General features: G+C 43.2%; 1 protein-coding gene across 1 annotated transcript in view; it reads left to right on the top strand.

Annotated features, from left to right (window-relative positions):
- The window catches only part of LOC108794589 (caspase-3-like), a 20,278-nt gene extending 10,746 nt beyond the window's left edge, over positions 1-9,532 (top strand). Inside the window, exons 4-5 of the mRNA XM_018565666.1 lie at positions 3,451-3,568; positions 9,304-9,532. Of these exons, the coding sequence (XP_018421168.1) occupies positions 3,451-3,568; positions 9,304-9,506 (321 nt within the window). The 3' untranslated portion in view covers positions 9,507-9,532. The remainder of the gene's footprint in view (positions 1-3,450; positions 3,569-9,303) is intronic.
- The last annotated feature ends 16,942 nt before the right edge of the window (positions 9,533-26,474 follow it).

Below are 26,474 nucleotides of genomic sequence, written 5' to 3'. Positions count from 1 at the left end.
CACCGGCCCCGCCTCCTTCTCTGATGCTGACCCCCCGGGCCCCGCCTCCTCCTCCCTGCCACGTCCAGCCTCCTCCACCGCCGCTGCTGATTCCCATTGACTCAGCAGCGGCTATGGAGAAGAATGCAGCGCTACACTGATCATGGTGATCTGAACAGTGGCGCGTTCGAACCCATAGCGACCCAGGCGGCCCGCACGGCATCAGGGGGGTGTCCTGGCCGGGCCCCCCAGCGGCCGCGGGTCGCTATGGCTATTGTTACGCCACTGCCCATGGCACTGTAGCTAATCTCCCTGGACGTGTACGAAGAACAGTTGATCAAAGATTGCAACGTGTAACAAATGAGCAAATCGTTTGTATGAATAGATCACAACTGCGGAGCAACTGCACAGAAATCATAAGTTATTTAGAAAGGAGGTGGTTCAGGTTGGGTTTCCACAGTAACACTCTATAATGGGAGAGAGTCAGTGCAGAACCCGTTGTACACAGGGCCGAATTTCCCACAAGGCCAACCAAGGCCCGGCCTTGGGGTAGGAGGGAGTAGAGTGGCAGCAGGGGTGTGGAATTCCTATCTCCCGATGCGCAGGACATGCAGTTCCGAGCGCCGGGTGGTAGTTGTTTCCTACATTTAGCTAAATGTACAGCGGGAAGGCCGCAGCTTGTTTTGTACAAGTGATCCCGGCGATGTCGCCGAGATCACTTGTATGCAGCCTGCGGGTCTGTCATTCTCCATGGGGGAGGGGGGGTGTTTAGCGGGGAGGGGGTCGCATTGAAGAACCTGGCCTTGGGGCAGCAGAGAGAGTAAATCCAGCCCTGGTTGTACATCATACACCACCTAAACTTAAAGTAGAAGCGTTACCACTTGTGCCACTGTATTTATTCATACAGTTGGCAAAACATTATCTGGCACTATGGTAAGTGATAGGAGGTAAGAAATAACGATTTTAACACAAAAATCATAAGACGTCACCATGAACAATGTTCAGCGTACACAGGGGCCTGATGGGATCGATAGTACCACACTGAATATTATCCAACAAGGTTGCCATGGTATTTATAGTTTAAGTACTGATTAGTGTTCAGTTTAAGCTGGCATATATCAAGTAATTGTTGCGTCACAATGTACAGATGGACCGGCTATATGATAACGCTCGTTCACAAATCCATCTCTATAAATGCAGAGAAGAACACTGAAATGATACAGTCCACCTCATGGATATAATGAATCTGTGAATACTAGTTCAGATAAGAACGGTAGTAGACAATCTAGGAATGAAGTAGCACAGATTACTTGCGGTTAGTAGTTTGATAGCGAGTAGGTAAAGGAGTCCAACAAATCCGAACTGCAACCTTAGGAGGAGATGGCAAAGGGTCCTGTTGATGTACAGACAGTGGAAGTCTCAGCCAGAGAGGGACTGCAAGGTTCAGGATGGAGAGCGGTGCAGGGACAGTGGAGATCTATTGCTCAACGTTCATCTACACTAGAACGCCGAGCAATTGAATCCGCCGTCTTATTGTGAAGGGCAGCAGATGGTTGCGTGACAGTCCCGAGGAGACGAGATGCCGCTGGAGAGGGAGGAGACAAGGTGCCCGGTCGTAACGTCTGTGACTCAATGAAGGATTGTTTGATTGGTGGATGAAGACCCTCGATCAACTTCCAAACAAATTCAAGCTGGCCTTCAGGCACAGGGTGCAACTGTGTCAGCCTGCAATATACGTTGCCATCTGAATGAAAAGGGACGATATGGTAGGAGACCCAGGAGGACCCCACTGCTGACACAGAAACATAAAAAAGCCAGATTGGAGTTTGCCAAAACTTACCTGAGGAAGCCAAAATCCTTTTTGGGAGAATGTGCTGTGGACAGACTAAACAAAATGACAGCTTTTTGGTAAAGCCCATCATTCTACTGTTTTCAGAAAAAGAAAGGAGGTCTTTAAAGAAAAAAAAATACAGTCCCTACAGTCAGACATGGTGGAGGTTCACTGATGTTTTGGGGTTGCTTTGCTGTTTCAGGCACTGCATGTCTTGACTGTGTGCATGGCATTATGAAATCTGAAGACTACCAAACAAAAAATTCTGGGGTGCAATATGGGGCCCAGTGTCAGAGACCTGGAGCAGTTGGCGAAAGAAGGGGGTCCAAAATTCCTGTAGAGAGGTGTAAGAAACTCATTGATGGTTACAGGAAGCCATTGTTTTCAGGTATTTTTTGCAAGGGCTGTGCTACCAAATATTAATTGAGGGTGGCAATAATTTTGTCCAGTCCATTTTTGGAGTTTTGCTTGGAATGTGTCAGATTTGGCTTTTTTTCTCCACTTATTTTGTGTCATACCAATACAAACAAAAGAAATAAACATGAGAATGCCGAAACATTTGCCTTTGCAATTTTGGTGCAATATCTGACAGAAATGCAGGGGTGCCAATATTTGACTGTAGCTGCTTTATTAAGTCAGTATAGGAAACTCATGCTTTATTCTTGGTTATAGTAGCTAAATGTATTTGGTGTTTTGTTTGGTAATATGTAGGGTTGCACAGATACCAAGTACAGTACTCGGTACAAGTACCGATACTTTTGAGCTCCAAGACTACACTAGAGAAAAATTCAAAAGTTAGGAGGCCGCTGTCATTTGTAAGGAGCACACGGAGCTCCTGGGATTTGTACATCTCTGTTTTAATGTACGATTTTGTTTTTATAAATATAAATAAAGGGATGCACAGATACCAGTTTTGCGAGTACGAGTACTGATACTTGCCCAAGTACTTACAAGTACGAGTACTGATACATTTTTGTTTATTGTCATGTGACAGTTTTTCTAAAACAATACAGACTAATGATTTCAGGACAGTGGTGGAGTGCCAAAGCCAGGTCACAGCTGCAACCACTGCAGCCCTGGTAGTTCTCATGAAAATGCCAAGTATCTGCACTGGTACTCGAAAAGTATCTGTGCATCCCTAGTAATATGTCACCAGTCTATGATTATCCCCAGACACCAACACCTCCTATAGCATGCTCACAGTCTATGACCATCTCCAGGAGCTTCCTGTAACATTACATTCAATGATCTTATATGTGGCCCTTTAGTGATGTAATTGAAGTGGACCAGCACTACCTTAATCTACTCGCCATGGTACTATGAAATATGTCAAGGCACAGGGAGTGGGAGGTAGGTTTGTGTGAAGACTACCCTATTCTAATTACATAATCCAGTCACCACGGATTCTGTGACAGGTATCACTTGTTCAGTTACATGGCTGAAGGAGTACATTTTCAAAAACTGTATAAATGGTTTATATGTGGGTCACAGATGGTGCTGAGATACACTTTAGTAAAATATATTTCATATATTGCCCAGAAAACAAATAGTTCTACCTACAATGTAGTGTATATACAATATAATATAATAGTTGTAACTAACTCAAGTAACTGTTGCATGTGTTTGTGAATTTATAAAAGGTATGCAGAGGAACTCAATATGATACCGGTGTGACTCTTTATTCAAGTTCTGGTGTGACATCCAGCTGTAAAATTCCAAAGGAAGCCGACTTTCTTTGTCATTACTCAACTCCTGCAGGTAAAATAATGTAACTGTTATCGATGCAACTTTCCATAGTGTGCCTAGACAGCGGCCAGCCCATAGTAATATAAAGTTGACCTGAATTCATGCTGACACTGTCCTTCCCTCTGGAGGGAGGTTACTTTTGTTCCCCTTGGTCCCTGTGTGTGTTGTAAAGTAGCCACCACTCCGAGCTCGCTCCGTGATGGACTACAATCTCACGTTTAGTTCACGCATTTGTATTGAGATTGTAGTCCATCACGGGAGCGAGCTCGGAGTGGTGGCTACTTTACAACACATGGAGAACAAAAGTAGCCACCCTCCAGAAGGAAGGACAGTGTCAGCACCAATTCAGAGATGATTTGAGAATCTCTGAGTGATACACAAATAAGATACATTTTTGGTAATAAGGTACTTGAATGCTTTTTTAAGATTTAACTCCAAAGTGTCACTTTAAGCTTCAGTCAAGTGTATTTGCCTAGGCAGCTACAGGCAGAAGGAAGTATTTCCTTTAACCCCTTAGGGACCAAGGCCTTTTTTTTTTGTTTTTTGTACCCATGTTATATTACACATTTTAGACCTGAAAATTACTTAAAACCCCCCACCACCAAACATTATATATTTTTTGAAAGCTAAGACCCTGTAGAATAAAATGGCAGCAGTTACAAAATATTATGTTTTGCACGATATTAGCTCAACACATTATCAAACCCCCAAATTTAGTGAAAAATGCACTTAAATGCCCCAACACACAATTAAATAAACATTTTTAAAAATAAAATATAAAAGATGAGGTTACAACGAGTAAATAGATACCCAACATCTAGATAGATACCCCCAGGTTAAAAATGTTGTGCGTCTGTGTGAAACTGCAACAAAATTCAGTACACCAAAAAGTCCATAGATGAGGCTTTACAGGCCCCTACAGGTCATCACTTATGGCCCTAAAATTATTGTTCTCACTCCAGCGTGCGCGGCAATACCCAACATGTATAGCACGATCGTCGTTTTCATACGTAGGTGCACCTGACGTGTGTTTATGTGAAGACGCGCAAGCTCACAGGGTTGGGGGACTTTAGAAACATTTTTTTTACATTTAATATTATTTTTAAAAACTGTTGTTGTTGTTTTTTTTGCTATCACATAGGGGGGCTTACAAGTGTTATGTTATAGCAGATTGGTAGTGACAGCTACTCTTTAAGGTGATGCTGGGGGTCCAAAAGACCCCTAGCATCACCTTTACACTTGAAATAAGCTATTCAAGTGCATATCGCACTTTAATAGCTTATTGCTGGGCATTCAGCTATGGGACCAGAAATGATGTAATCTGCACGTAGGAAAGGCAGCGGAGCCTGTGAACCACAGTAGCGATGTCGGGGGTCGGCCCGGTGACCGGCCCAGAGAAGTGATCTGGCGACAGCATAGATTTACAATTGTAAACAGAGTCTGTTTAACCTCTTGCCGTCCGCCCGTAGTAAAAAAACGGACGGACGGCACTGCTACATCTGCGGGTTGCCGTCTCCAGACGGCAATTTTTTTCTGCTCGCGCGCGCCGATCGCCTATATGTGCTTGTTCGCGGCACCCCCCCATTAGGGGTTAGGGGTCCCCCCCATTAGGGGTCCTAGAGACCCCTAATATCACCATAAAGAGGACCTGTCAGTGTGCCTTTGCTATTATATAGGGGTTGTTATCCCCCTATATAATAGCAATAACAATAAGTGCAAAAAAATAAATATAAATTAAAAAAAATAAAAGTAACACATAAAAAAGTAAAATAAAATAAAAGTCACATATAAAAAAAGGGGAAAAAACCCCCCCAAAATGTTTAACTCCCCCACCCCCACGTTTACGCGCCTATAAACGTAAATACGCGTCCGGTGCCCCAGCGCGCAAAAATTACAATTGTGCTACACATGTTACATATCGCCGCGAACGTCGCAGTGAGAGCAATCATTTTAGGGCCATCAATCACTGATAACACTAAACTGATGAGCGGTAACAGCTTTTAAAGCGTCGCCTAGGGCCAATTTTGGGTATTATCGTTTTTTGAGGTTTCGCGCGCGCACGCAATTTTAAGGCTTGACATGTTTAGTGTCTTTTTACCCGACGTGACCCCATCTTTTATATTTTACCAAAAAATTGGGTAATAATAAATGTTTTATCATTTAATATAGGGGAAACTGTTTTTTTTTTTAAATTTCGGTAATTTTTCCTTAATATAGTAAAAAAATAAAACCCCCAGTGGTGAATAAATACCACCAAAAGAAAGCTCTATCTGTCCCCAAAAAAGGGTATAAAATTCATTTCAGTACAGCGCTGCATGACGGAATAAATGTCAGTCAAAGTACCGCAGCGCTGAATACTGAAAAATGGCCTGGATGGGAAGGGGGTTTAACACCGCGGATGTCAACTGGTTAAAAGGGCCCGGTGCTACTGACGTACTATGGACGTCACTGGTCATTAAGGGGTTAGCAATGACCAACAGCAAAAATAACCTCCCCCAGGTAGCAATAATAACCTATCCATTGCAAGGCAGCAAACATAATCCCCCACAGGCAGATATAATCATCTCCTCTCCAGGCAGCAAAAATTATCGCCCCCCCCCTCCCCAGGCAGCAATCATAATATCCTCCTGAAGGCTTGTGGCATGGCCTGGGATTGTCTGTGGCTGGGTGATGGAAGTCAACTCTAGACAGTGTTGGGAAGCCTATGAATAAGCCTGAAGGCATTTGTAGAAATAATTAATAGCTAATTAATAGCTTTTGATAAAGATTAATCTTCCCCCGGGCAGCAATAATAAACTCTCCACAGGCAGCAATATTATTCTACCCTTAAGACAGAAATAATAGCCTATTATTGCTGCCTGGGAGGTGATTGTTATTGCTGCCTTGGGGGACTATTTATGTAATAATATTAATTTATCAACAGCTATTAATTATTTTCATACATGCCTTAAGGCTTATTCATAGGTTGCCTACAGCTGTCCAGAGTCCATCCTAGGCCATGCTGCAAGCCTTCAGTCACCTTGCAAGATAGAAACCATAAGGCCTGGGAGGGCACACCTCTTTCTTCTGGTCTGGATATCAATCCACACAGGGTGTCTGGACAGTCCAAGGCAGGCACTTTAACTTAACGGGAGCTTTGGCTACCCATATTACTCTGTGGCTGCCTGCTGCCAAAAAATTAGAAAATAGTCCCCCCTCTTCACAGGCCCCAATCAATCTGCCAAGTGCATGCAGCTGAGGCCAAAACTATAACTTAATTGTCAGGTGCTGAGGCTCCCAATGTTGCTGTATGGCCCCTGTTGCTGTAACTGGGGAAATAGTCTCTCCCCTGACTCCATCGGTTCAGCAGTAACTGTTCTCTTGCTGGGAGTTCGGTGGGTGTCTGGTGGCATTAGTCTCCATCTTTGGCTGCACTCAAAGCTGAAGAGTCCCCTATTTCTCGCCTTGGGCCTCATGCTGAACTAATGGGGTCCAGTACAGTGGGCGGCTGGCTCTACCCCCTATTGCTGGAACTGTTTTGACTCATTCATTTAGGGCTTGTTCACACCAGGCGCGGAGCAGGTGCAGAGCAGTTACAGAACGGATCAAAACTGCGTCCAATGTATTCCAATGGTATTTTGGGCTCTAGTTTACCCCAGAGCGTTCAGTTCCAGAGCATGTGGAAAAACTGCAGCATGCCCTATTTTTCCTGCTCTGGAATGCACCAAAACACATGCAAATGCATCAAAAATGCATGAAAACACCCTGGAATGCACTGAAAGCCCATTTTAGGCCAAAAAAAATTAAATATTTTTTGTTTTGTTTACAAAAATGGCCTGGAACGCGTCCAAAATGCAGCACAACACACTGCACAGCATGTGCAGAAACTCATGCAGATCTGGTCTGCATTTGGTGTGTACAAGCCCTAATGTGTGTAATTTTCAGCTTGAGCTACTGGCTCTGATCACTGATCCTTTTAACAGAGGAGTTAAGGAGCGCCTTTAAACATGAAAATGAGCTCAGCACTTCACCTGCTGGCTGGATATGAAAATATAAAAACATCCATACACAATATTTCCTATTTACCTGACCCAAAATGGGGAAAATAATTGCATATTGTTCATTTCTAACCATAATAAATAAAACATATACAAAACCACTACACATTTCCATTTAGATATCACATTTAGATCTGCACTAGTGCATAACTGTGCCTGCATTTGTTTCTGCATGCGCATCTGCAGCAGTGGGAAGCATGCAAGGGAATATACACATCAATGTGATTGTGTACATAAGTCAGTATATTTATAGTACAAATTAACGTGCTATGGCCAGGCTGTTACTAAATGCCATCATTACAGTAAAGGGTCTGTAACCAAACACAATAACTATCAGATGGTGATTACTGTCATTTATCCAATAGTGCTATTTTATATAAAAGTGGAGCCTAATGATCCAGTCACTGACTATTGGATAAATGACATCCATACACAATCTCCCTCTGATCTACTCTCCGGTCCCCGAATGCAGGAAGTGATATTTATCACATCACTTCAGGCAGTCAGCTGTCATTCCCAGCTATAGAAGATCTCTGCTTCATCAGCTTCTCTGGGGGTCCCTAGGTGATATTAGGGGTCTTGGAGGCCCCTGATGTCTCCATAAAGAGGACCAGTCATGTAAATTGGCTATCCCATAGCGGGCTTCTTAGCCCCCATATGATAACAATAAAGTTAAGTGTAAAAAAAAATATATTAAAGAAGCATAAAAAATTAAAGAAGCATAATTTTTAAAGAAAAAAACACTACATTTTTTAAAGTCCCTCGCCCCCCACATACACACGCAAACATGCGTTGGGTGCGCCTAGGTGCGAAAAGGACTATCGTGTCTATTGTGCTGCACATGTTACATGTCACCACGAACATCACAGTGAGAGCAATAATTCTAGGGCTATCACTAAACTGATGAGCAGTAAAAGCGTTTAAATCGTCGCCTATGGACAATTTTCGGTGTGGTCTTTTTTTCCCGATTTTAAAGCTTGACATGTTGGTGTCTATTTACCCGACGTGACCCCGTCTTTTATGTTTTATCAAAAAATTGGGGTGATAATAAATGTTTCATTACATTTCATAGAGAAACGGTTTTTTTTCCAAAATTTAAGGTACTTTTTCATTATATAGTAAAAAATAAAAACCCCAGCGGTGATTAAATAACACCAAAAGAAAGCTCTATCTGTCCCCACAAAATGGTATAAAATTCATTTCAGTACGGCGTTGCATGACGGAATAAATGTCAGTCAAAGTACCGCAGCGCTGAATACTGAAAAATGGCCTGGCCAGGAAATGCCTTTCCCTGAGATCTCGTGATATATTTCCCATCCCTGCTCAGCTGATGTAACCTTCCCAGGATGCGATGCTTGGGCTTGATTACATCATTTGTGTCAAAGTGCACCAGGAAGTAGAACAAATAAATTGTAAGTAAAATAAAAATATGTTTGTTTAGTTAATGAATGTAAGATGATTTCCTATCAGCATGCAGAGCTGCATGCTCATGTGATTTTTAGTCCAAGTGGGTAAAGGTCCACTTTAATATAAAATAAATACAAAATCCATGGGAACCCTTCATAATAGCTACAGTAGGTTTCAGAAACTGAAATTTCAGTTCTGGACAGACTGACCCTTGTAATCACATAACATTAGTTATTAGCCATCTCTGTTACACTGTAATGAAAAGCTGATGAAATTACTTATATGGATTCTCTCTCTCTGAAGGTTATTTTGCATTTAGAAACCGAAATAATGGCTCCTGGTTTATTCAGTCGCTGTGTGAGATGCTGGAAAAGTACTGGAAGGAATACGAGCTGCTGAATATTTTAACACGTGTAAACCAAAAGGTTGCATTGGAATTTGAAAGCAATGGAAAGAAAGAAATGCCTTGTATTGTCAGCAAACTTACTAAAGATCTCTATCTATAAAATGGAAAAAACAAAACGCCTACATTTCTATTAAATATGATCTTTTACTGCACTCTTCTGTCTCTGTTTTACCTCCTATCCTGTGAACTGTCTTTTGCATATCATTATGAAAATTAATCAGATTAAACCATTTTCCCATGCTGTCTACCTTTAGCCCAGTCACACCAATTGCGGTGCGTTCCAGTAGCTGCTGGAATGCACAGCAATCGCTCAATAAACTTCCCCCTTCGTTCTGGGGCGGGAGGGGCCCGCAGTGCAATGCAAAAAATGCTGCAAGCTCTATTTTTTGCGTTCGCAGTGGATGCAGTTTTGCCACCCATCCGATCACACTGCAGGCAGGGGGACGTGGCTGCAGTGCCATGGACTTCAATCCACCGCCACACCTCAGAACGAAGGTGGAAGTTTAGTGAGTGATTACTGTGTGTTCCAACAGCTACTGCTCTGAAACGCATTGCAATTGGTGTGAATGGGCCCGCAGGGACCATAAACCAGCACGTAAAGTAAAGATCATTAATTCTTTTTATGTACAGCTAGCAGAAGTACCTGAATCTGACTTGATATTACTCTTCCTTAAAACCCATGCTTAACCTTGCTCAGACTAGGAGACAGCTTTATTAATTACAAGCAACATTCTTACAGGAAGAGAGAGCACAGAAATGTTTTCATTAGTGTTCTACTAGTCCTTCATTATTCATTCACAGGTAGGTTTGGGTCCTGGTCCAGGTCAAGTTTAAACCGTAAACCCTGGTTGGTAAAATAAAGACGTCAAATGGGAATCTTTTTTCCCAGGAACAAATGTTAGGGCCCATTCACACCAGTAGCTCTGCTACATTGCACAGCTGCTGGTGTGCGTTGCCCGGCCCAGTGCTGATGCGCTGATCCCAGCATATCGGACTGTTTACTTTTTTGTAGAACTTTCATTAAGTTCTATGGGCACAGCGTAGTGACATACTGTGGGAGACAAATAGACTGATTTTAACCTTTGACATTTCTGCTTTGTTTTTATGAAACTTCTGCAAAAATTGAGACATGGTGACAAATGATGAAATCTGTGAAGTTCCAGTAAACAGCAGACAAGTTATGATCAAATCAACCTATGATCAAAATCACAAACATCACATTATCAAAACCATCAAAAAGAGAAAGAGAAGTCTACTTTGATATTCATATAAATATGTCCCATACAGTATGCCATGTGTAGTTTGGCACTCTGAGTTCAGTTGTATAAGTGGGCAAAGTCTCCACAGCCCCCCACCTCAGATTTTCTGTAATGTTCCAGAGCATCCTGCATATTGATCATTTTCTTATGCTGTTGTTCACCACTTTCTCCCATTCCAACAAAGTAGGGGGTTCAGCAGCCATCCAGTGCATGGCTATCAATTTCCTGACTATGAAGAGGGCTTCACCAATAAAAAGCTTTACAAATATCTTTCTAAAAAGCTTAGACAAATAGATCTGGAAGGCATAGTGGAGGGTATAAGGCTAAGGTTGAGCCCAACCCATCATGGAGAATTGTAATAATCTGTGTGCAGCAGCTTCATGGGCGTGGACAGACCACAATTTATAACTAAAAACAGCAGATGATGCACTGCATTTTTGGCACTGGGGTTCTTGTCTTTCTGGGTAATGTGTAAGTACAGTATAATTGGAGTAAACTAACTGTCATTGATAAGGCAAGTCTGTGTGATACTTTTAGAGTAATGTGAGGATTGGGGACATATACTGGAAAAAGTCAAAGATGTCTATACCATCCTCAACTTTTATTTTAGTAGGGTACAGAGGAAAAAAGATATAATACAGGACTGGAAAAGAGCAGCATATTCCCCTATACGTATAAAAAAAAAAACTGGAAAGGACAATAACTGGTTTTCTCTATATCGAGTACCGATATTTTTTTTTCAGTGCTAGACGATACTGGATACCAATACCGGTACTGTGTGTCCCAATTATCAGGAAGCCAGGCGGCGGATCATGACCCGTCACCTAGCTTTCTGATTGCCCGAGAAGCCGTGTTCTATCAAAAGAACACCGGCTTACTTCCCGAGCCTACCTGGCTTGCTGACCAATCCGGAAACAGGGCAGTAGGTCATGGTGTGCCGTCTAGCTTCCTGATTGGTCAGAAAGTCAGGCTGCCTTGCAACAAGTGAAGCCGGCTTCCTAGCCAATCAGGAAGCTGAGAGGCAGGTCATGACATACGGCCCAGCGTCCTGATTGGCTAGGAAGCCGGCTTCATTTGTTACTAGGCAGCCTGAAAGGTGCGTCATGGTGCCGTCAAGGCTTCCTGATTGGTTAGGAAGCCAGGCTGCCTAGCAACAAGTGAAACCAGCTTCCTAGCCAATCGGGAAGCTGGGAGGTGGGTCACAACCTTTCTTATTGGAAAGGAAACTGGTTCCATGCTCCCTCGGCACTGCTGGTCAGAGGTAAATCTCCCTGTGACTGAAATGTCTGGTATCGGAGCACTCGTACTCGCCCAATAACTCAGTATCAGCACCGATACTACTATCAGTATCAGTGCTTTACTAGTTACAGCCTAAAGTCTTGATGTGGAAGAGTACAGTAAGTAGAACACCATTGCAAATTCAGGGAGGATAGAGGAAAAGTTGACCATATTTTCACAATATGAACTTGTCATTTCGGTAAATCAAACTAGGTCATTCATACATTGTATACTGTATATATACAGCAGGGACGTGCGGTCAGGGGAGGGAGGTGAGGCAGAGCCTCACCTAGAATTATGGAGGAAAAAGCTGTCAGCTTCAAGTCTGAAGCCGACAGCTTTTTCTCCATTCAGATCAGCTTCTGTCAGATTACACAGCAGGGAAATCCTCCCCGCTGTGTAACCTGTCATGGACGGAGCGCTGGCTGTTATTTACAGGCGGCGCCACACCCAGCTTTTGACAGGTAGTTAGGTTACACAGCAGCGGGCTTCCTCACTGCTTGTGTAACCTAACTATTGAAGCTCCAGAGCTGTGACAGCCTCTACTCTTTGTTAGAGGCGTGAGCTCTGTGGATGGCTTGGACCAATGGCAAAGCGCTATTGGTCCAAGCTGTCCAATCAAAAAAAGAAAGAAAAAACCACTGAGGCCATCGATCTCGATGCCTCAGCAGTGACGAGCAAGTGAGGGACAGGGAGGCTCCTCCCTGTCTCCCCCCTTCCTCCTTTACACTAGCTTGGGGACAGGTTGGGGCGGGGCATCCTCCAGCGGGGGTTCTCTTTATTGAACCTGTCACTTCCAATACAGGATTTTAGCACTGCACTGTGCTGGAACTCCTGTGACAGTTGAGATGGGTAGGCTGCGAGTGCAGCTCTCCCCTCACTGTTTACACGGAGCAGAGAGGAGGACGGAGGCCAGCTTATCGTGTTGCTCAATGGTGATGTAGACACATCATTACCTAGATGTTGTCCAATGGTGTCTGGAGCAGGACGCCTGACCAGAAAGGAATCCCTCCATGGAGAGGGAACCACCTGCTCTGGAAATCCAGAATGTAGCCAATTAGACAATATTTCTTCAATAAGAGGAACCACCAAAGATGGTCCTTATCAGCTGCATGACTGGGACACAGAGTGACAAGGCCAGGAACTATCTGATCCTTCGGGACAGACATATCAGTTTGAATAGAAACTAGATCTGAAACAGCAAAGGGGATGAAGTAGACCGAGAAGAAATTTCAGGAAACAAAGTGCCTCGGAGAAGAAGTCCCTCAACACCCAATGCTCTAGAGAAGGATGACAATACAGATGAATATATGGGCAACACAGATGGTCTTCCATGTCCCATGGGTATATACATATATATATATATTACACACACACACACAAACACTATATTGCCAAAAGTATTGGGACACCCCTCCAAATCATTGGATTCAGGTGTTCTGTGAAATTTCCTTGCTACTAAATATTCCACGGTCAACTGTTAATGGTATTATAACAAAGTGGAAGCAACTGGTAACAACAGCAGCTCAGCCATGAAGTGGTAGGCCACGTAAAATGACAGAGCAGGGTCAGCGCATGCTGAAGTGCACAGTGCGCAGAAGTCGCCAACTGTCTGCAGAGTCAATAGCTACAGACCTCCAAACTTCGTGAGGCCTTCAGATTGGCACAACAACAGTGCGTAGAGAGGTCCATGGAATGGGTTTCTATGGCCGAGCAGCTGCATCCAAGCCTTACATCACCAAGAAGCAATGCAAAGCGTCAGATGCAGTGGTGTAAAGCACGCCGCCACTGGACTCTAGGGAAGTGGAGTGACGAATCACGCTTCTTTGTCTGGCAATCCGATGGACGTGTCTGGGTTTGGCGGTTGCCAGGAGAACGGTACTTGCCTGACTGCATTGTGCCAAGTGTAAAGTTTGGTGGAGGGGGGATTATGGTGTGGGGTTGTTTTTCAGGGGTTGGGCTTGGCCCCTTACTTCCAGTAAAGGGAACTCTTAAGACATCAGGATACCAAGACATTTTGGACAATTTCATGCTCCCAACTTTGTGGGTACAGTTTGGGGATGGCCCCTTCCTGTTCCAACATGTGCCAAAGCAAGGTCCATAAAGACATGGATGAGCGAGTTTGGAGTGGAGGAACTTGACTGGCCTGCACAGAGTCCTGACCTCAACCCGATAGACCACCTTTGGGATGAATTAGAGAGAAGACTGCGAGCCATGCCTTCTCGTCCAACATCAGTACCTGACCTCACAAATGGTCAAACATTCCCATAGACACACTCCTAAACCTTGTGGAGCCTTCACAGAAGAGTTGAAGCTGTTAAAGCTGCAAAGGGGGGGCCAACTCAATATTGAACCCTACAGACTAAGACTGGGATGGCATTAAAGTTCATGTGCGTGTAAAGGCCGGCGTCCCATTACTTTTGGCAATATAGTATATATGTATAATATTGCAACTGACTGAATACTAATTGGCAGGTACCTGTTCCGTACATCTACTGTATCTAATAGCAACACAACTGTAAATCAATAAATGACTACTACTTGTTTCATAACATGTTTTACCGGTTTTAACACATTGTATAGATGAATTGATTATTAAGAGCATCACTGGTATTGTTTGATTACAATGATTTGTTGCTGCATTTATTTTAATATGCCGTTGCATTTACCTGCTAAACAGGTGTGAATATTTAACCCATTGCAAAAAGTAAAAATATCTTGCTGCACTCCTTACCAGATTTATGCAAATGGGTGCTTGCAGTGACCACGGTGGCGCCGTGAAATACTGAAGATATAAAGGATGTCACCGGCACACCAAGCTGTTGTATTCAACAAATATCCATTTCAATGACAACCAATGTCATTCAATAGCAAGTACTTTCGGGGCCTCGCAGGGTCCAAGTCATCAGGCTCAGAATGACACAATGTGCAACCAAGATCCACATAAATAGATATACAACCAGTGAAAAAACATACCAGATCCCACCCCTATAGAATGACTAGACACAATTCTCCCAGACACTAGACACAAATACCAGATTGAAAGATTACAGAGAAAACAAAACTTACATAATACTGCCATGTTGAAGACTGACACGCTCCACTCCGCTAACCGATCAGAGTGCTAACGGCCGTGACAGCGGAGTGTCTAGTCATTCTATAGGGGTGAGATGTTTGCTATATAAGTTCTTAGGTGGTTCTTAGGTGGTATCGATGGATAGACCTGCGATCCCCCCGAAGACGTCACTAATGATGAAACGCGTCGGGCCGGGCCTATTCCATTCGATATCACACTCAACCAGGAAGCACAGGTTATCTGAATGCCGCGTCTGACCGGCCGGTCTTTACAATTTTAAACCGTGAGTTTTTACTTGTGTTTTCAATAAATGATCATACTTACTACACCATGAGGAGTTTCCTTTTATAATTTCTGCAATCCACCGACTGATGGGACACTGCCGGGACGGAGGCCAGGAACGTGGACTCCCAGATTAGTTTGACTGTTTATTTACAACAACAGTGTGGTGAGTGCGCACCCCTTGGGGGGCAGACGTGGATACTAACACATGGTGTGGGAAGAGTGTTTTGCAAGCACATTTTGGATTTTTTTTCACTTTGGACTCAATTCACCAATATTGCATATTAGTTAAAGGAGAACTATGAGGTGAGTGCTTTTCACTCACCTCATAGTTCTAGCCGACCTGTGACAATGAGACTGTCACAGGTCGGCTCAGTAGATCGGGAGGTGAGCGAACATATACCGGCGTTCGCTCACCTCTCGATCCTGTCACGGCTCTCTCAGGGGAGGGGCTGGATCCCCCCCTCCCCGCTCCGCCAGCGCTGACTGACGGATCGGACGGGGGAGGGTACAGCTGGCTCTGCCTCTAGATAGGCAGAGCCAGCTGTCACTCACGCAGCTGGGCGGATCTCTACATCGATGTCGGGATCCGCTCCGGCTGCGGCGTCTCAGTATACCGCCAGCTGTAGCTCGCGGTATACTGAGCTTAGGGTGACGGGAGGACGCTAGTTTGTGTTCTTCCATTACCCTAAGGAGAACTATGGGGAAAAGCCCTGACCCCATAGTTCTCCTTTAATGTCAGATGGAAAACCATCTGTGATTGTTGTGTTGCTACTACATTAAGTACACTATTATCTTTCTATATCCTTTTTTTGTAGCTGCAGAACAGCATTACTATAGTTTGTTGCACCTTTGAAATAATTGTTACAATTGCTAGGAAGATAGCGATTCACGTGGTGACACACAGGTCACATACATTTTGTTGCACATAAACTTTGATGCACAGGCATTGTGCCTTCTTATTATTATCGTATCTAAGTTGTCACAGAGACAGTAATACACTTGATGACTTTAGGTCAACTATTTACTATTATTATTACTATTGCACATTATTAGTATATTAAACCTGCCACTGACCCTTAGCGCTGCACACTCATTACTGTAACCATTCTTGACCTTAGGATCCACAGTGCAGCAGCTTCTGATTACACTCCAATTCAACCCATAAGTGCAGATTTTATAATTTTATATCTCACATGTGCTGGCAAGGTAAATAGAGCACAGGGATGAGCCCATCCATCTGCTACTCCTTTAATGTCCATTTACAGGATGGGGGCAGGGAGCTCCTAGCTTTATTGCTTAACTGCAGCAGAGCAGATAGGTCACAAACCTAGCTGTGCGTTCCGGTAGTTCTGTGTATATCTCAGGACTGGATAGACAGAAATACAAATCCTTCGACAAGTAAAACAGCTCAGTGGCTGTTTTACATACTTTAACTGTGTGTTTGGCTGCTTGCCCGGAGTTCACTTTCAATTGCATGAGACTAATCTCCTAACAACTGCACGACATCTCTTACAGTAGCAGATTTTTGCTCTAGGAACTTTTTCAGTCTCTAAGGTTAAACATTGCTCACGTAGCCCTTGGCAAAAAGTAATGTAATACAAAGTGATTGATCTCATGATACTTTAGTAGTATGATGGATTCAATGAGTAGCATTAGCCTTTACAAATAGCAGTGCATATCTGACATCTTCTGGGCTTTAGCTTTCTTGGGTGCAGGGTAATTTTGCAGGTGCGCGCAATTTTAAAGCATGACATGTTTGGTGTCTATTTACCCGACGTGACCCCGCTTTTTATATTTTACCAAAAATATGGGTGATAAATGGGTGTGGTTACTGGGGGGTGTGGCCACTAAAGGGTGTGGCCACGGAGGGGTGTGGTCACTGAGGGGCGCTGTAAAGCTTTCTCGCACAGGGCGCCTAAAGGCCTAAGGCCGGCCCTGCAGGGTGTAAACATATTAATCATAGGGAAAATGGTGCACAGAGGTCTCCCACATAGCTGCCAATGTTCAGATACCAGAAGCTGGTGGGAGGGACTCTCCATTATCTGATCACTGATTGGCTGCACAGTGATTTATTCAGGAGCCCGTCCTGCCAGCTCCCAATCGCCAGTAGTTGACCATGAGCTGTCTGCAAAAGCTTGGCACAGTTCTGGGGGTGCTGATCAAGCGCACCCATAGACCAACACAGTGAAGCATACACTCACTGGCCACTTTATTAGGTATACCTTGCTAGTACCAGGTTGGACCCCTGTTTTCTCCAGAACTGTTCTAATTCTTTGTGGCATAGATTCAACAAGGTGCTGGAAACATTCCTTAGAGAGTTTGGTCCATATTGACATGATAGTATCACACAGTTGCTGCAGATTTGTCAGTTGCACATTCATGATGTGAATCTCCCATTCCACCACATCCCAGAGGTGCTCTATTGGATTGTGATCTGGTGACTGGAGGCCATTTGGGTACAGTGAACTCATTATCATGTTCAAGAAACCAGTCTGAGATGATTTTAGCTTTGTGACATCTCACATTATCCTGCTGGAAGTAGCCATCAGAAGATGGGTACACTGTGCTCATCAAGGGATGGACATGTCATCAGCAATACTCAAGTAGGCTGTGGCATTTAAACAATGCGCAATTGGTACTAAGGGGTCCAAAGTTTCACAAGAAAATATCCCCTCCACCTTTACACCACCACCAGCTTGAAATGTTAATAAAACGCAGGATGGATCCATGCTTTCATGTTCTTTACACCATCCAAATGTCGCAGCAGAAAATCGAGACTCATCAGACCAGGCAACTTTTTTTTCCAATTTTCTAGTGTCCAATTTTGGTGAGCCCTCATGAATTGTAGCCTCCGTTTCCTGTTCTTGGCTCACAGGAGTGGCACCCGGTGTGGCCTTCTGCTGCTTCAAGGTTGAACATGTTTTGGAGTTTAGAGATGCTCTTCTCCAGACCTCGGTTGTAACGTGTGGTTATTTGCGTTACTGTTTTCTTTCCATTAGCTTGAACCAGTCTAGCCATTCTCCTCTGACCTCTGGCATCAACAAGGCATTTTCGCCCGGAGAGCTGTCGCTCACAGGATATTTTCTCATTTTTAGACCATTCTCTGTAAACCCGAGAGATGGTTGTGTGTGAAAATCCCAGAAGATCAGCAGTTTCTGAAATACTCAGACCAGCCCGTCTGGCACCAACAACCATGCCACGTTCAAAGTCACTTAAATTACTTTTTTTACCTATTCTGAAGACTTTGTTTGAACTTCAGCAAGTCATCTACATGTCTAAATGCATTGAGTGGCTGCCATGTGATTGTCTCATTAGATATTTACGTTAACGAGCAAACAGGTGTACCTAATAAAGAGGATAGCGAGTGTATATGGCTCTTGCCACATCCTGTATATGTGTGAGGCAAACAGGAAGTGGTTACCAGGTAAAATAGCTTCCTTGTTAGGTGATTCTATAACTGTGCAATACATCATTGTTCACCTGTTCTTTCCCACAGGGACAGTCTGTGCCAGCCAACCTGCTGAGAACAATGAGCACCCTGTATGGCTGGTATCTTCTGTCACTTAACCTTTCCCTGCATCTAGGAGTCATCCACACATTTTTATCACGGATACCACAACAAAACATTTAGAAGAACAAGCTTTAATAGATGTGAAAATACCATTACCTTTAATGAAAGGTAAACATTGCAATAACCAAAGTATGTGCTCTCTGAAAAAAAACATTGGAAGGAATTCATCAATTTGGTTGCATGATCATCAGCTTCATTTAAACAGCTGCATCCCTGATTTCTAGTACATATAGTGATAGATTTATTGTCCTAGTTCATGTCTCATTCCTAAATCCCTTCATAAGGAGTATTGTCTCTAAAGTGTCTCAAGCTTGCGGGGAACCTCCTGGATGACAGCGGAATAGTACTGAAGTGCTCAGCTGACTTGCGGATGTGAAGGTGAATTATCTTTGTGATACTTTAAGAAGTGCTCAGGAGGACTTCTGGGATGTGCGATAGTTTGGACGTCTTTTAACCACTGAAGACCGAGGTGTTTAGACCCCCTTTTTTGTCCAGGCCATTTATCAGTATTCAGCGCTGCGGTACTTTGACTGACATTTATTCCGTCATGCAATGCTGTACTGAAATTAATTTTATACCATTTTGTGGTATAATCAGCTTCTCTGGGGGTCCCTAGGTGACATTAGGGATCTTAGAGACCCCTGATGTCTTCATAAAGAGGACCTGTCACTATATATTGGCTATCACTTAGAGGGCTTCTTAGTCCCCTATGTGATAGCAATAAAGTTAAGAGAAGAACAAAAAATTAGTTACAAAAAATAAAACAAATTGTCACAAAGTCACAAGATTTTTTAAAAACCCACAAAAGTCCCCCGCCCCCACATACACACGCAAACATGTGTCAAAAGAGCTTTCTTTTGGTGGTATTTAATCACTACTGGGGGTTTTATTTTTTACTATATAAAAATAAAAAATTACGGAAAAAAAAAATGTGTTTCTACATTGTTATAAAAAATTATTATTACCCAATTTTGTGGTAAAATATAAAAGATCGGGTCACGTCGGGTAAATAGACACCAAACATGCCGAGCTTTAAAATTGTGCGTGCCCATGAAATCGCTAAAAACTACCATACCCAAAATTGGCCATAGGCGACGCCATAAAAGCTTTTACCGCTCATCAGTTTAGTGTTATCAGTGATTGATGACCCAAGAAATATTGCTCATGCTCTGACGTTCGTGGTGATATGTAACATGTCCGGCTTTTTTGCATGTAGGCGCACCCGACACATGTTTGCGTGTGTATGTGGGGGCGGGGGACTTTTGTGGGTTTTTAAATCATTTTGTGACTTTACAATTTTTTGTAACTAATTGTTTGTTCTTCTCTTAACTTTATTGCTAATATACAGTGACAGGTCCTCTTTATGAAGACATCAGTGGTCTCTAAGACCCCTAAGGACCCCCAGAGAAGCTGATGAAGCAGAGATCTGCTTCACCAGCTTTTCCCCAGCTCCTGTAGCCTGGAATGACAGCTGAATGCGGAAGTGATGTAATACACGTGTACTGACCTCCCTCTGATCTACGTTCAGAGCCGCCGTGTTGGTCCTGGCCCGCACCTGTCACAGCAGAACTTGGGATTGGCGGTGATGGGGTCGCACACATAATACAAGAGATCGGGCGTCGCTGGCTGCTTACATTTCAAGCAGATTTCCCGCTTGTGCGCGCTGCCTAGCAGCAGGCATGAGCTGAGCGGGAAAGGACATTTAAAAACGTCCACCCGTATTCAAAAAGCCACCTCCCAGGCCGTTTAATTACAACGGCAGGACAGCAGGCGGTTTATGTCACAAATGCTGGATGCAATTACTGCACAGTTGAGAAATTATGCGAAACGTTGGAAAATATGCGAGTCGCAAACATGAACGTGTGACACAAGAACACATAAAAAAAGACGCATAATAAAGATAAAACTTTGCGGTTAGTTAGAATAACTATTTGGTCTTTGCCACAAAAACTTTGTCGCCAACGCGTTCATAAAATTCCCCCCAAGGTATTTTCATGAAGCGTGAAACCGTTTTTAGGTACATTTTTGGACATACAATAACCGGTCATTTTTACAAGGTAAAAGCGTCTTGATTGCGGTCAGTACCCTTCTGTTAGTGCCCGTTGTTCAGTCCATCAGCGTCCTGATTGCGGTCAGTACATTTTTGCCAATCTGTCAAAGTCCTGATTGCGGTCAGTGCCCGCCCTGTCAGTCCGTCAAAGTCCTGATTGTGGTCAGTGAACATCTGTCAATCTGTCAGTCCTGATTGAGGTCAGTGCCCATCTGTCAAAGTCCTGATCGCGGTCAGTGCCCATCTGTCAGAGTCCTGATTGCGCTCGGCGCCGGCCCTGTCAGTCCGTCAAAGTCCTAATTGTGGTCAGTGCCCGTCTGTCAGTCCATCAGAGTCCTGTCAGTGCATTAGAGTCCTGATTGTCAGCAGTGCCAGCCCCAATCAGAGTTGTGCCAGCCCAAATCTATCTGCGATTGCTATAGTGCCATCCGTCAGTTAGCATCTTTATTTGCCAATATAAATACCACACAGTACCAGTGCCAGCCCCAATCAGTACAAGTGCGGTTTCAGTAGGTACCATTACAGCCCCCACCAGTATACTAATTGACAGCTTTACCGGTACGGTTTCCAGCATGTACTGTTACAGCCACATCCAGTATCCTGATTAGTAGCAGCACCAGCACGGTGTCAGCTGTTACTTTTACAACCACAACCACAACCAGTATCCTGATTGCCAATTCAGTAGTGCCAGTACAGTGTCAGTAAGCACTGTTGAAGCCATAATCAGTGTCCTGATCACCAGCGAGCAGAAGTACCAGTGACATCCAGCTTTGTAAGTACAAGAAAAGTAAAGCCACCACCAAAAATGTCAAAACAAACCTACACTAGTGAGGAGGCCTTTCAAATTCTTAGTGTAAGTGATGAGAGTGATGGAGAAACCTCACAGTCAGATTCAGGATCAGAGTATGAACCTGTGGAAAGTAGCGGTTCATTATCCACCTCTGATTCTGAAGTTGTCCCATCTAAAAGAGCCAGGCGTGCTGTGCCAGTCATCACACATCCAGCTGAAATGCAGCAGGCAAGCACTAGCACTGCATCCTCATCAAATTGCAAGCAGCAGTAGTGCGGTAATCCATCATCAGCCACCCAGAATTAGGCCCCAGAGAGCACGTACTAGTGTGCCAGAGGAACTTTCAAATCCATTGTGGCTACCCTCTACGTCAGAATCTTACAGCTATCCAATTTTTTTTAATTGTTTTTTTACTGAAGAACTTTTCAGTTTATTTGTGGACCAAACAAATCTTTACTACCAACAATGTATTGCAACCAATCCCAATTCCTGCTATGCCAGACCATTTGAGTGGAGACCTCTCACTGTTCCTGAATTCAAAACTTTTCTCGGTCTAACGCTGAACATGGGACTCGCCAAAAAAAATTTACTTCAGTCATATTGGTCCACACAGCCAATGCACCACAAGCCCCTGTACTCTGCTACCATGTCCAGGACCAGATATACAATGCTAATGAGGTTTCTCCATTTCTGTGACAATTCAACTTGCCCTCCCAGAAGTGACCCCAGAACTGACAAGCTCCAATAAATTAGGCCACTTATCAATTTTTTCACCACAAAAGTTTCACAAATATATACCCCACAGCAAAATATCTGCGTAGATGAATCCCTTGTACATTTTACAGGCAGGCTCTCTATAAAGCAGTATCTCCCCAGTAAACGTGCCAGGTATGGGGTGAAGTTTTACAAACTTTGTGAAAGAAGATCTGGCTACACATACGATTTCCGTGTGTATGAAGGGAGAGATAGCCAGCTGGAGCCCCCTGGATGCCTATCTTACATTGGAAGCAGTGGAAGAATTGTGTGGGACCTACTATCACCCTTACTTCATCAGGGATACCATCTCTATGGGGACAATTCTTATGCAAGTGTGCCGCTGTTCAAGCATCTCTTCCTCCAAAAAACCCCAGCCTGTGGTACAAAGTGACCAAATCACATTGGCTTTCCCCAAAATTTAGTCCACAAGAAACTGAAAAGGGGGGAGTCAGCCAGTATGAGGAATGACGAACTTTTAGCCCTTAAATGGAAGGACAAACGGGACGTTTATGTACTTTCATCTATACACCCAAATACCTCAGTGGAAGTTCAGGGACATTATGGTGTGTTGCCAAAGCCTCTTTGTATCCAGGAATATAATCTGCATATGGGTGGTGTAGATTTTAATGACCAGATGCTGCAGCCCTACCTGGCAACCAGAAGATCAAAGTACTGGTATACTGACCAGGTCTCTGCTTGCCGCCTGAACTGATCTGTCTGCTGCTTGTAGTGATCCATCTGCATGTCCCCCTGACAATGTTCCAGCGAAAACACCAGTCCCAGCCATCCTTTGCTGACAACTGCACTTCTGGAACCACGGGTAGTGTTTTGTTTACCCTTTGTTCAGCTTCCTGTAGGTTATCATGGTGCTCCTTAGAATTTTGGGCCCCTCTATGTGGCTAGGCCGCAAAAAAGTCTGACGTGTGGTAAACCCATACTCAGGAGGAGTAGCAGAATTTGTTTTGGTGTGTAATTCTAAGGATTTCTATGCTGTGCGTTAGCTATATCGTGTTTAGGTCACAACTTTGTGTAGATATTTTTTTTTTCCTTTCTTCATTTTCTAAAAACTTTTGGCAGGAAAGTGAAGTTGTCAAAAAACTCACCATGCCTCTTATTAAATACCTTGGGGGACTTGCTTTCCAAAATGGGATCATTTTGTGGGTGTTTCTGCTGCGCTGGCACGTTAGGGCCTCTAAAAACGCAATAGGTAGTCAGGGAATCAAATATGTAATTTATGCCCCTTGAAAGCAAGGTGTTCCTTGGATTTTGGGCCCCTCTATGTGGCTGGGCTGCAAAAAAAGTTTGACATGTGTGGTATCCGCATACTCAGGAGGATTAGTAGAATGTGTTTTGAGGTGTTATTCTAAGGATGTCAAAGCTGTGTGTTAGAAATATCATATAAATTGTCAACTTTGTGTAAAAAACAAAATTAATTAAATTTTCTTTCTTCATTTTCTAAAATTATGTGGCAAAAAATGAAATCTTCAAAAGGCTCAGCATGTTTTTTATCAAATACCTTTGGGTGTCTTCTTTTCAAAATGGGGTCATTTTGTGGGTGTTTATTCTCTACTGGTACTTCAGGGCCTCCAAAAATGTGATAGGTAGTCAAAAAAACAGAAGAGTTTGTAATTAATTTACACTTTTTTTTTTTTTACCAAAGAAATGTAGCAGAATACATTTTGGTCTATATTTATGAAGAAAGATTATTTATGTGCAAATTTTCATAGCTCAACACAGGGAAAAGCTTTTTTTCAAAATTCTCTGTACTTTTTCCATAATATAGTAAAAAATTAAAACCCCAGTGGTGATTAAATACCACCAAAAGAAAGCTCTATCTGTCCCCACAAAATGGTATCAAATTCATTTTGGTACAGCACTGTATGGCTGAATAAATGTCAGTCAAAGTACCGCAGCGCTGAATACTGAAAAATGGCCTGGATGGGAAGGGGGTTTAACACCGCGGAAGTCAAGTGGTTAAGATTGTGTGATCATAATGGAAACAGACATTACACAGCACTGCAAACTGCCCAATATTGCTCTATTAAAACATTCAGTAAATTAAAAGAAAAGCAAAAGCACGCACCGAGCCCCTTCCCATTGTTACACACATTAGTGCGTGCATTTATTTTCAAAGGCAACCCAACACGCTTGTATTACCTGTGGAACCCTTTACCGTGCGTTGTGTTGGAAAAAAAGGGGCAGGTGCTTTTTTTTCTGTTCGTTCTTAGCAGCCCATTCAAATGATACGAATAGAGATGCTGAGCATGCATTATCGCACCAGCATTAAAAAGCACACCAGAGCGGAAAGGTGTAAAGGGGCCACAGGGCTCATGGTGGGGTCTTTAGTGTGCTATACCGCAACTAAAACCCACACCAAAAATGGAAGAAGAGTTTTGTACTGTGATTGTCAAGGGTGATGTCCACATCTGTGTGTTCTTTTTTTTAAATGTTGACTCTACACATAGCAGTTCACAAAGGTTTGCAGGCCGAACACTTCTCACATCTTGGAAGTCTTAAAGAGGAACGTTACCCACATCTTCAAAATAACAACAAACACACCTTTAGAAATGTTCAGTAATGACAATCTACAAACACATACTTCTAGATAGTTGCCGGCTTTGTATTCTCTGCATCCCTTATTTCTCTTTTCTTCCCCAGTCTTCTCACAGTGGCCATGTTTACTAAGGGGATTCATATACAGTATCTCTGCATACTTCATGGAACTCTGGCACATGTGACTAGACATGTGAACCATGTACATTATCTCAGGGGATGAAAGTGCCTTTCCCTGAGATCTCATGAGATTTCCCAGCAATGCTCTGCTGATGTACTACTATCTACTAGATTGTAATCTCTCCCGAGCAATAAACCTATTGCACTGAAATTGTATTGTAATTGTACTGTCTCAACCATTTTTTGCGAACTGTTGGCGCTATATAAATCCTGTATAATAATAATTAAAAAAACGATTCCAACCAGGAAGCAAAGCTTGGCCACGATTACATCATTTGTGTCAAAGTGGACCAGGAAAAAAAATTGTAAGTAAAATAAAAATAGAAGTTTGTTTAGCTAATGAATGTAAGCTGATTTCAAATCAGCATGCAGAGCACACTTACGAGCATTGATCGAGGAATCTCACACTGTCTTCATTGTATTCTGACAGTGGCCACTGGCCTCTGTCAAAATACCCGAACAGAGCCGGCAAGTGATTGGCTGTCATCTCTGTTCAGTTCAAGGTTTTCCAACCGGCTCATTTGATTAGCTGATTGAGGAAGGCCGGCCCAAAGCGGCACCCACTGTGCGAATGTAGGCCGGTTCATCTAGATCCAGTCAAAATCTGTGCAGTGTTTGGCCCCCTTTAGTACAAGCCATGTGGATTTTTCTTGAATGCTTTTGTGTCCTTTGTGTATATTTCTTCCAGATCTGTGCAGTTTACCAGCATGTAACAATTGCACTTTGCCCCAATGCAAGTTTCCTGCAAAAAAAAGTTTATTTGTAGAAGCTTGTAGTGAGTGGACCTGCTGGGCACCCCCCACAGCTCTGCTCCTCTGCACAGTGATGAGGTCATTGCATTTGAAGGTAAAATCCGAGTTTGCAAAGGCATTTGGGGCACACAAAGCAAATGTATATCCTCTGTGGCTTCTAAGGAATATATTAAACTGAAAGTTTCTATGCTAGAGTCCAGCTATTAATAACAAACCACCCAAATAATCTTTGTACAATGTAGCGGTAATCACCATTCACCATTAGAGATTGTTATTTTATGACAAATACGTGAACTGCCCCTCATACCTGCATTAGGCGCCTTATGAACATTGTACTTCTTCAAATAACTACAGAATTCTGTAAAATGTAAAAACACATAAGAAAATAAAAAAGAGGGGTCTATTAAAAGAAGGATACATTATAAAGTGCATACATGTGCACAGTTTCAAAGCTTTGAAGTCCAGTCTTCATGCTCCTGCGTCCTGATATCCATTCACTTGGTGCTTCTCCAATAAAC

This window comes from Nanorana parkeri, unplaced genomic scaffold (assembly GCF_000935625.1).
Source record: "Nanorana parkeri isolate BGI_ZX_2015 unplaced genomic scaffold, ASM93562v1 scaffold871, whole genome shotgun sequence".
Classification (NCBI taxonomy): domain Eukaryota; kingdom Metazoa; phylum Chordata; class Amphibia; order Anura; family Dicroglossidae; genus Nanorana; species Nanorana parkeri.
Note: the sequence above shows the minus strand (reverse complement) of the source record. Positions and strands in the feature narration are given on the sequence as shown.